Below are 12,462 nucleotides of genomic sequence, written 5' to 3' on the forward strand. Positions count from 1 at the left end.
AATAGATGAGCGAACAGTTTCCATGTCCTGGCTTACTGGCTTTTAAAATAATTGAAGGGAGACACTTAATTTCTTGCTCTGTCCTGTTGTGCTTGAGCGTGGAACCTAGATTGGGAAGGTTTCGGAATGAGTTTGACATCCGCAAATCTCTCTCTCTCTCCGTGATGGGCTTGGTGGCGTTTTCCTTTGGGTGAACTGTCCCCACCCTCAGTGTATATGGCATGCAGATCCTCATTATGATACCATATTGCTGCTGTTACATCCTGACTGAGGCTAGGCTGGCGTTGTGCATAAGGAATTAACTCCAAAGTGGTCCCCCTTCTTTCCTTTTCACTGGTGCTTGCCTATGGAAGGTACATAGCAATAAATAAATAAAGCGCTGTTGCACTCCCACCCAAAATAGTATTTCTCTTGCATCTCCACATAGCCCGTTAAGCACACTACTTTGTTATGGGGTGATCTCACTGCAGGCTTTCCTGCCGGGTGTGGGCACCTCTTTTCAAAATTTAGTTCATGGCTTTTCTTTCTTGCTGTTCCTCAGACCTGCTTTGATTTCAGCCAAGTTGCCTTATTGTCTGTTTTTCAGACCATGCCTGGTCAATCCCCATGGCACAGCGAAAAAGGGGTTGTTGTTGTTGCTGCTGCTGCTGCTACTTACTCCTTTTATCTTGCTTTACCTCCAAGAAATCCAGGGGGACACATAAAACACGCACTTACTGTTGCTCCCTTCCCAGTCCTCACGATACCCCTGTGAGGTAGGTTAGGTTGAAAAAGAGAGGTACCGGCTGAACCAAGGTTTCCCAGTAAGCTTTGTGACTGAGCAGTGATTTGAACCAAGGTCAAAATGTAGAGTTCTCTTCCATACGCCACAATGGCCTTCTTTTTTGACATTCACTTGGGCTGTGTGGATGGGTCATTTTCTCTCTCCAGAGACTGGATTATGGTATGGTAAAGTACCATCACCCTCAATATGTTGGCGTCCTTGCAGTGGTCTTGCAGTGAGATATATATATATATATATATATACATATATCTCCTGACCTGCTGTGGGTCTCTTGGACCAGATATATGTCCACAGAACATGTCGTATGCCTTCTTTCGGGTCTCTAAAAACAACCAGAACTTCCATTGTCTCTGCTTTGCCTCCATCTGTGTGGTGTCGGAAGAACGGGGTGTCTGAGGAACAGAGAGGCTGCTTTCTTGCTCTCTGGGATGATGGTTAGGATTGTGAAAAAATAGATCCCTGGGTTGGGAGGATGAATGGAAAAGCAGCTGGGTGTTAAACCTCCCCCCTCCCCGTCCCAGTCTTGTGCTCCTGGGCCGAGAGCAGGGAAAGAGGATCTCTGCGCACTCAGCTAATAGGTTGCAGCGTGCAGAGTCTCTGTTCTGTGAGGGCAGGCTTTCCTTGATGCAAAGCAGTCTCTCGGCCCCTAATTATGGCTTGGAGGATTCTCTCTCTCCCCCCCCCCCCCTTTAGGCGGGAGGTGGCTTGCGGTGGCTGGATCCCGCTTTCAAAAAGCCTTTCATGTCAGAGCTGATGTTTTTGCAAGTGCCTGGCCTTGGCTCATGCCAAGAAAGCAAAGCGCCAACCCCTTTTCTGTCTGGACAGGAAATATTTTTTGAGTAATACATCCCCCTGTATGGCAATAAATTCCTTGATGGAAGAGAGGAGGAACTGATTTTCCTTAGCCTGGAGGTTTGCTGACTTTTAACGTTTGGAGTCCAAGGGGAATGAAGGAGGGGGGGTGCTTGGGAGCTAAAAGGTTTAACCTTAAAGGCAAGGAGAAAATGAAAGAGGGAGGGAGGGAGATGGTGGCTCCCTCCCCAAACTCATCTTTGTCCGCACAATGTCTGTAGCCAGAAGAGCTGATGAGGCTTTTGTCAAAAGCGGGATTGGATTGAAGGCACTGCTGGGGGAGCAAGGGCCATAGCTTGGGGGTAGAGCATCTGCCCCACATGCAGGAGGTCCCAGTTCAATCCCCAGGTAGGATTGGGAGAGAGACTCCCTGTCTGAAATCCTGGAGAGCTGCTGCCAGTCCGTGTAAGCAGCACTGAGCCAGATGGAGCCAATTGTCTGACTTAGGATGAGGCAGAGTCTTACTTTCCTTATCTCTATCTGTCGAGAGACTTGCTTGTCAAAATGTATTTGAACTTGGCGTTAGCGCATCTGAACACACTTGGCTCGCCAATGGCAAACAAGCAGGGTCCGCATTTTCCATCGCCTTTTGAAAGAAGGCCTTGAGAAGAAATGAAATTAAAGGGTCTCGTCCCCCTCCTGCCACCTTGCAGAATTATAATTTCCCATCTGGAAAAAATGGCCTTTGATAAATGGAACTTTGCAGATCCATTGCCTGTTCCGTTCCCGGAGAGAGTAAATTTCCTCCTGCTGCTGCTAATAAATTGATTTCCTGCCCATCATCCCCCATGCCTCTCCCTATTTATTTATTTTTGTATATAAAAAACTTCAGTTCATTTGAAAGTGGGACCCATTTGACACCTTCTTATCTTGGCTTCTCCAGCTTCTCTTTGCTGAAGAAAATAGGAAATCATTCAGTATAAAAGGACAGAGGTTTGCACTCTGCAATTTGACTAAAGGAGGAAATGAATCGGATCATTTGTAAGGGAGTTCCCAAATGCCTCATGTCTGTCCCCCCTAAATAGTCCAAACAAAAGTTCAAGCCAAGTGTCCTCTTTCCTCTCAGGTGTTCTTTCACCTCAATAATTTATTTCTTAAATGGTGTTGGGGAGCATGCTACTAAAAGTCGATATGACTCTGAGCGCAATGTTGACGGAATATCTGTTTTGTGTTGTGTTGTGATTTGCAAACATCCCAAGCAACCTCAGTAGCGGTATTGAGAAAGAGTTTCTGCTAGAGACTGCAGGAGTCTTCCATAGATAAATGGTGTTTTTCTTAATTATTTGCTGTCATCGCAAACATGAGGGAGCTCTCCCCCCCTCCCCGAAGTAGGGTGGATGTGTTAAAGGCAAATTACTTTGTGCATTCAAAGTATCAAAATACTGTAACATAGTGTTTACGATAATAAACCTTCCTTTAAACTATTGAAAGTTGCAAATTAAATAGGGGAGGAATGAGCACACAACATGCTCTCAAAGCATTGTTTTGGATCTCTGGGGAAGAGCTGGATTCGAACGCATGGCAGCGGGTGAAGCCAGTGTGGAAAGCTATTCTTTTGCGCCGCAGATCCGGTTGAATGGCAAGGTTAGGAAAGCAATGAGGAACCTCTCAAATTGGGTGAAACTGGGTGACTTCTCTCCTCTTGAAGGCAAACTTCTCTCTGGTTGATTTGCTTGGCTGTTCTGCAGGATGAATCTGTCTGCAGGTAATACACCCAACATTTGTAATTCAGGTGGGGGCGGAATGTATTTTGTATTGCTGTGTCCTAAACACAAGGAGTTTTAATCTGCTGAAATCACTTCAGAATACTGAGACTACAGCCTTAAAACAACAACACACCAAATGAAGAATTACTAGTAAATAAAAACATTTTTGGTCTTTTCGGTTGGCTTTTCAATGATAAAGGATGCAGTTTTGTGTAAATTTATTTCAGTGTAATCCCTGTTAGAACTTACCTATAAGTTAACATGTGTAGGGTCAGCTGTAGAAACAAGTGGCTAGTATCCCTGATGTTCACAAATGTATGAGTGTGGCTTTAATTTCTTCATACGCTACATATTAACGTTCAATTTAACTTACCATTTATCCATTGTTTGCAAACGCATAGAGCACAAATAGCTGGCTTTTGTCGAGTTCTTAATTTGTTTTTCACATGCACAAAGCTTTCTCTTTCTCTCACACTAATTGCTAGCAGGAAATCTTAATGGCTGGAATGGCATCTTTTCCCACTCATGAAAGCAATTTCCTATGAGCATATAGATGGTGGATCTTGACTGCAGCTATGCTTGTGAATCTCTTAGGCTTTGGATCATAATCTGGCGGCCGCAGAAGCCGTTAAATCTGAGCCCCACAATATACTACTCCCTGGCATATTTTGCATTAGTAAACATGTTCCATGGGTGAAATAAGAGGGTTCAAGTGAGAAGGCAATTGTGAATTACAAGACTGGTTAGAAAGAAAGACTATATTCCTGTGGCTACAACTGTGGGAGCCTGCCATTTGGTGTGTACGCTTATTCTGCTGAAGAGAGCGGGACTCACTTTCAAAAAACATGCATAGGATTGCACTATGAAAGGGCTAGTCAGTGTGCTGTCTGGATTCCAACTCTTGCCAGTCCCAAGCAATGTGGCTAATGGTCAGCGATGCTGGTCGTGGCTGAAGCTGCTGGGAATTATAGTCAAAACATTTACTGAGCACCAGGTTGGGGAAGACTGTGCTAACAAATTAGCTGGATGCCTGTCATTTGGCAAAATATCCTAAAACATGTGCATTTGCGTATCAATTTGCATAGATTTGCTCAATGGAGACTGCTTTTCTCTTTTTATTATTGGGGGGGGGGGTTGCTTTTCAGGAAGTCTTTAGAGAGATTTAAGAGGTGAGATTAGTGTTCAGGTGGCTTCCAGTCTGCTTGTATAATGTCGAACAGCAAATGAGCTCTCTTGTAAACAAAGCTCCGGAATAGCTGATTAAAACCATTCGTATTTTATTTCAAATTTGGCATCATGACTAAGAAACACACGCAATAGTATTTTTATTGTTATAATAGTAGTTATCAAATCAAGTGAGAAAAGTGGTTTTTCATCCTGCTTATTTTGTCCAAGATTAATGCATCATTGAGACAGTGGCAACTATCTGCGGCTTGGTCTGATAAAACATCCCACAGCAGTGATGGGTGCGCACAGCGATGTGATGTGCAGACGTTCTGAAATGTTCCAAGTTTGGTTAATGAACAGGTACTAAGGCAGAGATGGGAAAGCCATTGCTTTCCTATCCTTGGCCTAAGATGTCTTAAAGGAAGTCAAGGAGTTTGTATGGAGAACCCGTTGTGGTTGTTTGTGAGATCAGATTATCATCGGCGTGGAAATTTAAATCTGCGCTCAGTTGTGAGCAGGCTAAACATGCCTCTGTCTAACCTACTTCAGAGGGTGTGCCTTCAGATGGATAGCTTCCTGTATGCCTTCTCAGGTCTGCTTGGAGGGAACGGGATACAAATGATTATTGCCATATCTCTCTCGGATTGCAATGTGGTTTGTAATTGCTTAGAGTTCGTATTGTATTGAGAAAACACACACACACAATATATATGTTTGTGTGTGCGTGCATGTTGCTGCTGATTTGAATATGCAACAATTAAAAACAGACCTGCAGAAATATTCAGCGTTCTCTCCCTAAACCCCAGAAAACACTGCCAGATCTACTGTAGGAATTAAGACATGGCCAAATAGCACCATCTTCTGGACATTTAGGGTTTGAGATCCATATTTCACTCTCCTCCACCAAAATTTATTTCTGTCCATAGCTGTTACTTTTCCCCTTTTCTTGCAAGGAATCCTATTCGGAATAAGGGAATTTCCATTTTAAAAAAAAGGAAACGTAGACAGCTATGTTTCTGTCTGTGACTTAAAATCTCTTTTTTGTGCCCTTGAAGTGTAAAACAATAAATATCTCCCCCCTACACTACCGTCATGTTGGTATATACTTGACTTAACGATCTAATGTGTATTTCTTTTCCATTGTTTTTTAGGTCTCCGACTCTAGTTCTGAAAAGTTGTTCAACACTGTTGCAAACAAAGGTAAGAGTATAATCTTCCCAGATCTGACTCCAGGGCTGCCTGCCTGCTGCATCACATCTTTGTATGTGCAGTCACAAATTAAACCAAAGGTTTTGTGCTCAGAATCTCCAGTATTTCCTGAGACTCTCCCAGCTGTTTGGTATTTTTGAGCTATTCTGCTGAAAAGTATTTTTTTAAACGTTAGAAATCTACACAACACACCAGCACCACACATATATTTTAAACATGATGGTGCCACTATAACAGTCATGGCTCCCCTCCAGAAAAAAAGACATCATGGGAGCTGTAGCATTATTAGGAGGCCCCTATCCGCGGGTGGCGCTGTGGGTAAAACCTCAGTGCCTAGGACTTGCCGATCGTATGGTCGGCTGTTCGAATCCCCACGGCGGGGTGAGCTCCCGTCTTTCGGTCCCAGCTCCTGCCCACCTAGCAGTTCGAAAGCATGTCAAAGTGCAAGTAGATAAATAGGTACCGCTTTATAGCGGGAAGGTAAACGGCGTTTCCGTGTGCTGCGCTGGTGCTGGCTCACCAGAGCAGCTTCGTCACGCTGGCCACGTGACCCGGAAGTGTCTCCGGACAGCGCTGGCCCCCGGCCTCTTAAGTGAGATGGGCGCACAACCCTAGAGTTGGACATGACTGGCCCATACGGGCAGGGGTACCTTTACCTTTTACTTTATCCCCCTCATAGAGCTGCAATTCCCAAAGTTCCCTGGGAAGAGGGATTGTTAAACCACTCTGGGAATTGTAGTTCTATGAGAGAAATAGGAGGTCTCCTAGAAACTCAGCACCCTTAAGAAACTACAGTTCCCAGCTGTGACTGTTAAAGTGGGTATCATAGTGCTTTTAATGTATGGTGTGCTTAAAACCTTTCATAAATTATATCTGGATGGCCAGGCATGAATTCAAAATATATATTCAAAAACAGCATTAAAAAGGCTTCAGTTTTGAGCTCATTTCAATAACGTGTTGATTTGGGGAATGTTTAAATATGCTTTGCCTCTTGATCAGCTTCTGTGATGGATACAGAATTATGAATAGCCAGTTTGTAGGGCAGGCAGTTACTGTTACATGATACCTGGAATGTGCGTGGCAGCAGTTGTTACCTGCAGCTTTGTCTGGTGGGATCAATCAATAAGAGGAAGGCAGAAACACAGGTTTAGCAAATGCATTGTTCCATTAATTCCTTCCAAATGTTTGTGTTTATAATGGAGATCGTAGCAAGCATTGCGGTGGTGCTTTGTGGGGTCAGATTTTTGCATGCAGTGTTCTGATTTTTGATTATGATAGTCTGGAGGCTAGTAAATTGGTTAATTCATGTGGTGAGACTCCTTTTAACCTCTGGTTTTCTCATCTCTTGTGGATTTTGTTGAGCAAACGAAGTAGCATAGAGAGGGCATTCTTTCGCAGCGTATTGTATCCTGAAAAAGCCTGGCAGCGTTTGTAGAGTTGGGGCTGCATCTTAATGGTGGAATGCTTTGCTTGATCCCTGGTAGCTCCAGTTTAAAAGGATCAGGTGATGGAAAGGGCCACATAAAACAAAACACAGGAGAGCTGTGGGCAGTTGAAGTAGACAAGATGCCCATATTCTACTCTAGGTGAACCACTGACCTGTCTCAGCAGAAAGCGGATTCATACCTTGAGATGCCTATACAGGCAATGCCAGGAACAGCGAATGCACAATTTATTTAAGGGCAGAATAAGCTTAGTTTATATACTTAGAACTGCCGAAACCATGTGAAAACACCTTCTTTTTGGCCAGAAGTTCTTCTTCTTCACCTTTAACTTTGGGTAGGTCATTCTTCATCATAGCATCCTCTCAGATACCCCTAAACTGCTCTTGGGTTTGAACCTGTTAGTTACTGAACTACGGCAGAAGCATAAATGAATGATCATTGTATAGTAGGTAGGAACTAGTCACTCCTACAGAGAAACTGCCACCGATGCAGGATGTAAACAAGGAGCAGTGCATGTGTTGTGCTCATTTGACATTATTGTTGTTGTTGTTGTTGTTGTTGTTGTTGTTGTTGTTATTATTATTATTATTATTATTATTATTATTATTATTATTATTTATTGGGGTATCTGATGGGGAATTTGCACGGTTGCAAGATCTGCTGGAAGAAATCCCTGGGCTTTCATTGCCCTTGTGTTGAAGGACTTTGTCTATAAATTTTAAGCAAAATGTCATTTCTTTGCAAAATGGTAGAAAAATGTACTTTGGGTTATTGGGGTGTGTGTGCGCGTGTGTGTGTGTGTTGAAAAATGTAATTATCACCCTTTAGTTATCACAGACCTTGAAAACCATAACACAACCACAGATATTTCTTATCTTCCTATTTGGGGGTGATGGGGATTGCAGTTAAAAACATCCTGATGTTCATGTGGAGACTGGTGTAAAGTCTTACAGTACTGCAGTTACGTTCGTTCATTCATATATATATATATATATATATGCAGGTTTTGGTGTCCTCGGGTGTCTTCCCGTGTAAAAGTTGGGGTGTCTAGGCGACGTTTCGACGAGGTCTCACTCGTCATCTTCAGGCTGGTGTTTTCGGCTTCTTGTTACTGGAACAGAGCTCTGTTCCAGTAACAAGAAGCCGAAAACACCAGCCTGAAGATGACGAGTGAGACCTCGTCGAAACGTCGCCTAGACACCCCAACTTTTACACGGGAAGACACCCGAGGACACCAAAACCTGCATTCCTGTACCCGTGAAAATCTACGAAAGCATATATATATATATATATATATATATATATATATATATATACTGTAATTTGTGACCATGAGCTATTTGGGCTTTTTCAACACACACACCACTTGCTTCTGAGGTGATTTGTAAATATTTCTGTGCAACAGAGCACATGGTCTTAATTGCAGCTGCTCTTATCTCATGGATCATATGTCAGCCTTTTCAACACTACGGTTCCTTTCTCTCCCTCCCACTTTCACATGCCCCCCCCCCCAAGTCAAAAGGCCAAACCCTGTGTATTCAGTCATAGGTACTTGGAGATGGGAGAGGGGCCTGCAAAATTTAGCTCAGCTTATTAGCCCTAATGTTCTCCCAGATGCTCCTGATTGGGGAAAGAGGCAAAGCTCCGTGGTAGAGCATCAGCCTGGCCCCATCAGTATTATTTATTAAATTTCTATATTGCCCTTCATCCAAAGATCACAGAGGGCGGTTTACGATATAAAACCCCCCAAATACATACCATAATAACAAATAAGAACGATACCCCCCTTGCATGGGTGGTTCAAGCTCTGGCATCTCCAGTCTGGACTTGAAATGTCCCCTGCCTCCAAGAATGGTGTAGGAATGCAGGATTGTGCTAGGTGCGTAGAACCTACAAGAGTAGGTTGGCACTGCTGATGATCATGATGACTGGGTTGGGGAAGCTTGGTCAGAACAGAAACGAAAAGCACTTTTGGTTTCCAGAATAGCTTGAGAAACATGGATGGATCCTTGGCTGAGATCTTTCTAAATGTTCCCTCTCCAAGGGAGGTGTGGAGGGGGAGGGGGACACCTTCTCCATGGGGGCTCCCTGTTTTTGGATTCCTCTCCCCGGCAAGACACACCTGGCGCCATCGCTACTTCTTTTTAGACACCAGGCAACACTTTTATTTACACAGGCCTTTGGGTCTTGATTTTCTCCTTATGTTTTAGTGGGGTCAAGTTGAGTTGGATCTTCTTTCTTGTACATATTTTTGGGAGCCCTGTAGTTGTTCCTACTCTTGTGTTCGTAAGTTTCTTTGAGTTTACCTTTCAGGGGGTGGGGGTGGCAAGATGAATGCTTCATTGACACGGAAACCTAATTATTTCTTGATTTAAGTCATTATCCCTCTCAAGTCTCCAATCGCAACCCTATGCATACCTCTGTAAAACTCCAGTGGAATGGATGGGTCTTGCTTCCTGGCTAAAAGAAATGTGGGTTAGCAAACAGATCAGTTAGTTGTTAGGAGTATGCAAGGGGGAAAGCTTTTTATTTTAACACTGTCACTTTCTACTATTTAGATACTGGTCTTCTGGCGCTATTATATGTGATCCATATTTCTTACCGGCATATTTTTTAAAGAGTGACTACGTTGTGATGGATTTATTTTATTTTTTGTTCTCGTACGTGATTCATACTGCTTACTGGCTTATTTTTAATGTGTAGCTTGTGTTTTGCGATGGATTATTCTGTGTGCACTCCCCACCCCCACCCCCCCGGCCAGTGTCTCTCTCTAGCCTTAGGAATAGATGCAAGGCTTAATGCTCAAGCCCACTCATTAGGTCTGTGATCCTCTTGGCAATTACGCTGCTCCTTCTGAAATGACTTTGATGTATATTGAATTATATCTATTTTTAATTGCATAATGGAGCACTGGTCCTGTTTCATGTATTAGCATCCCTTTGAAGTTCTGAACTAAGGGATTTCCCCTCCCTACCCCTTTTTAGAGGGATGGGGGAGATAGAGGGGGGGGAGCTAAATAGATTTATTTGTCTTGGCATACACAGATGAGCTTCTTCTTACATTGAGAAGAGGTCAAAATCGGGGATGGCAAGTGGGGTGGGTGGGAAGGCTGTATTTGTTCAAACAGGTCAAATCTCCCCACTCTATGCCCCACCCCAGTAAACATGGTGAGTGCTTCTCTATTTTGCTAATGCCTTCTTTTGAGTGTGTGGAATGCAAGGATGCCTGATCTTGAGAAAGGAGTCAAACAGAAATGGAAGCCACATTTCGGAGGAAGAGACAGTGACCAGGGAGAAGGCGCTGCTCTCCTTCAGATGAGGAACAGGCAGTGATGGATATAGGGGGGGCACATTTCCCCCTTTCTCCTTTCTTCCCCCTTTCTCCTTATTCTCTCCCCCACCCCACCTCAGGTTCTTATTTTGTTTACTTACTTAGTTTGATTCATGCCATCTCTTTGTTTGTGAATGAACCTCACATTGACAGGGGAGACTTGCTTCTCCTGGGTCTTTTGGGGGTTTGTGCAGGGGTGATTTAGTTCCCATGAAAGGATTAAGGATTCCTTTGTGTCAGCCTAAAGTCAACACGAGGTCTTTCTTTGCCTTTTGCTTGGGAAGCTGTACACAAATAAGCTTTTCTTTCTTTCTTTCTTTCTTTCTTTCTTTCTTTCTTTCTTTCTTTCTTTCTTTCTTTCTTTCTTTCTGCCAATGGCAGATTACGATTTTGCTCCTGATTTCCATCGAAATGGCGACTTTTCTTCTCGGCCGCCAGAATTTCCATCTTTGTGCCATTAGCTAATTCCTGTTGGGTACATGAATGACCAGGAAAGAATCCATGAAAATCCAGGTGCTTCAAAACCAGGCTGACTCCATTTTTACTACCAAGCGAGAATAAGAGAGAGCGGCTCTCCCCCTTTTTTTCAAAGCATAAGGGAGCAGTTTTGTTGTAAAGGATTAGAATTCCAGCTGTCAGGAAGTAAACCCAGGGAGAGAGGTGCTTCTTCTTGCCTTCCATGGGTAATTGCTTCCAGGTAGGTGTAGGGGGCTTGGAATGGGGTAGATATTTTGGCTTGCAGTTTTCAGCTCTCTTTCTCTCTCTTCTCCTATCCCCTATTGCACGGAGAAGCTTGCAGTTTGTGTTTGAAATACAAGGCCTCTTTGAGTTAGCTTTTATGTCCAGAGGTAAGTAAAACAGCCACAGGAGAGATCACATTTGCTATGGGTGTTTAATGAGAGTACAAGTCTTTGTTCTTCTTCTTTTCTTGACTGATGGCTTAAGTATGCGTCTCTTTCTGCTTTAGCTCATAGCAACATAAGAAATGCAATGGTCCGTCTAACTCAGAACTGCCTACACCAGGAGTGGTGGCTAACCTTCAGGTGTTGTTGGACTGAAACATACCTAATCTATCACATATGTCCAGTGCTCAAAAGCTTAAATTGGCTATCCCTATGCTTTCCAGCCAGCTTCAAGGTTCTCATATTAATTTATAGGGCCCTTAGCAACTTAGCTGCAGGGTACCTTGGGAACAAGCTTATATCCCTGCTTGGTCTTTGAGGGAGTCACTGTTAGTGGTCCCCCATAGCTCATTTCCACCAGGAGCTGTGCTGCATTCAGTATTGTACGTCCAGTTTTATGAAACTCCTTCCAGATGAACTGCTAGCACCTACTGAATGCTTTTCAAAATTATTATCCCAGCAGACATTTTAACTGAAGTCTGATCTTACAATTTTAGCTGGTTTTTGTTTGCATCATACCGAGTTTCTTGTATGCTGCTTAAATACCATCATAATTAAGTGGTACTGTATACAAATTGTCAACATAAATCACCTCCCATCATCCTTGACCAGTGGCCAAGCTGACTAGGGCTGATCAGAGTTGGAGCTGTCCAGCAACATCTGGGGAGCTATGGGTTAGCCATTCCTGGTGGTTGCTCACTCTGTTTGCCTCTATATAGTTCCATCCTTATTTCAGACATCGTGATACTTTGATGTATTGTGATGTTTAGCTGGTGGTACATCGTGATGTTGAAAACCAGATGTTGCCCAGCTCTACTCACTGGCAGTATCTCTCCAACATTGCGGAAGGGTCTCTGTTCTGTGCTGAAACATACCTTCCAATACCTGCAAGTTTTCTTACCCTTGTTCAGCCTAAACTGTAGCACTCTTCAGAATATCTTTAGAATTTAATCAGGTGTGGGGTTTTGCTTACCAAGGTGTCCCCCCTTCCTAAGTCAAAAACAAACCCAACCTTTTCTTCACAGTGGCCAACCAGATGCATGTGAGAAGCTAGAGAGGTCTTCTAC

General features: G+C 43.5%; 1 protein-coding gene across 10 annotated transcripts in view; it reads left to right on the plus strand.

Annotated features, from left to right (window-relative positions):
• AUTS2 (activator of transcription and developmental regulator AUTS2) overlaps nucleotides 1-12,462 on the plus strand; it is a 680,474-nt gene that overhangs the window by 614,256 nt on the left and 53,756 nt on the right. For all 10 annotated transcript variants that reach the window (XM_028707713.2, XM_028707717.2, XM_028707715.2 and 7 more), the window contains one exon: nucleotides 5,661-5,709. In XM_028707713.2, the coding sequence (XP_028563546.2) occupies nucleotides 5,661-5,709 (49 nt within the window). The remainder of the gene's footprint in view (nucleotides 1-5,660; nucleotides 5,710-12,462) is intronic.

This window comes from Podarcis muralis, chromosome 15 (genome assembly GCF_964188315.1).
Source record: "Podarcis muralis chromosome 15, rPodMur119.hap1.1, whole genome shotgun sequence".
Classification (NCBI taxonomy): Eukaryota; Metazoa; Chordata; class Lepidosauria; order Squamata; family Lacertidae; genus Podarcis; species Podarcis muralis.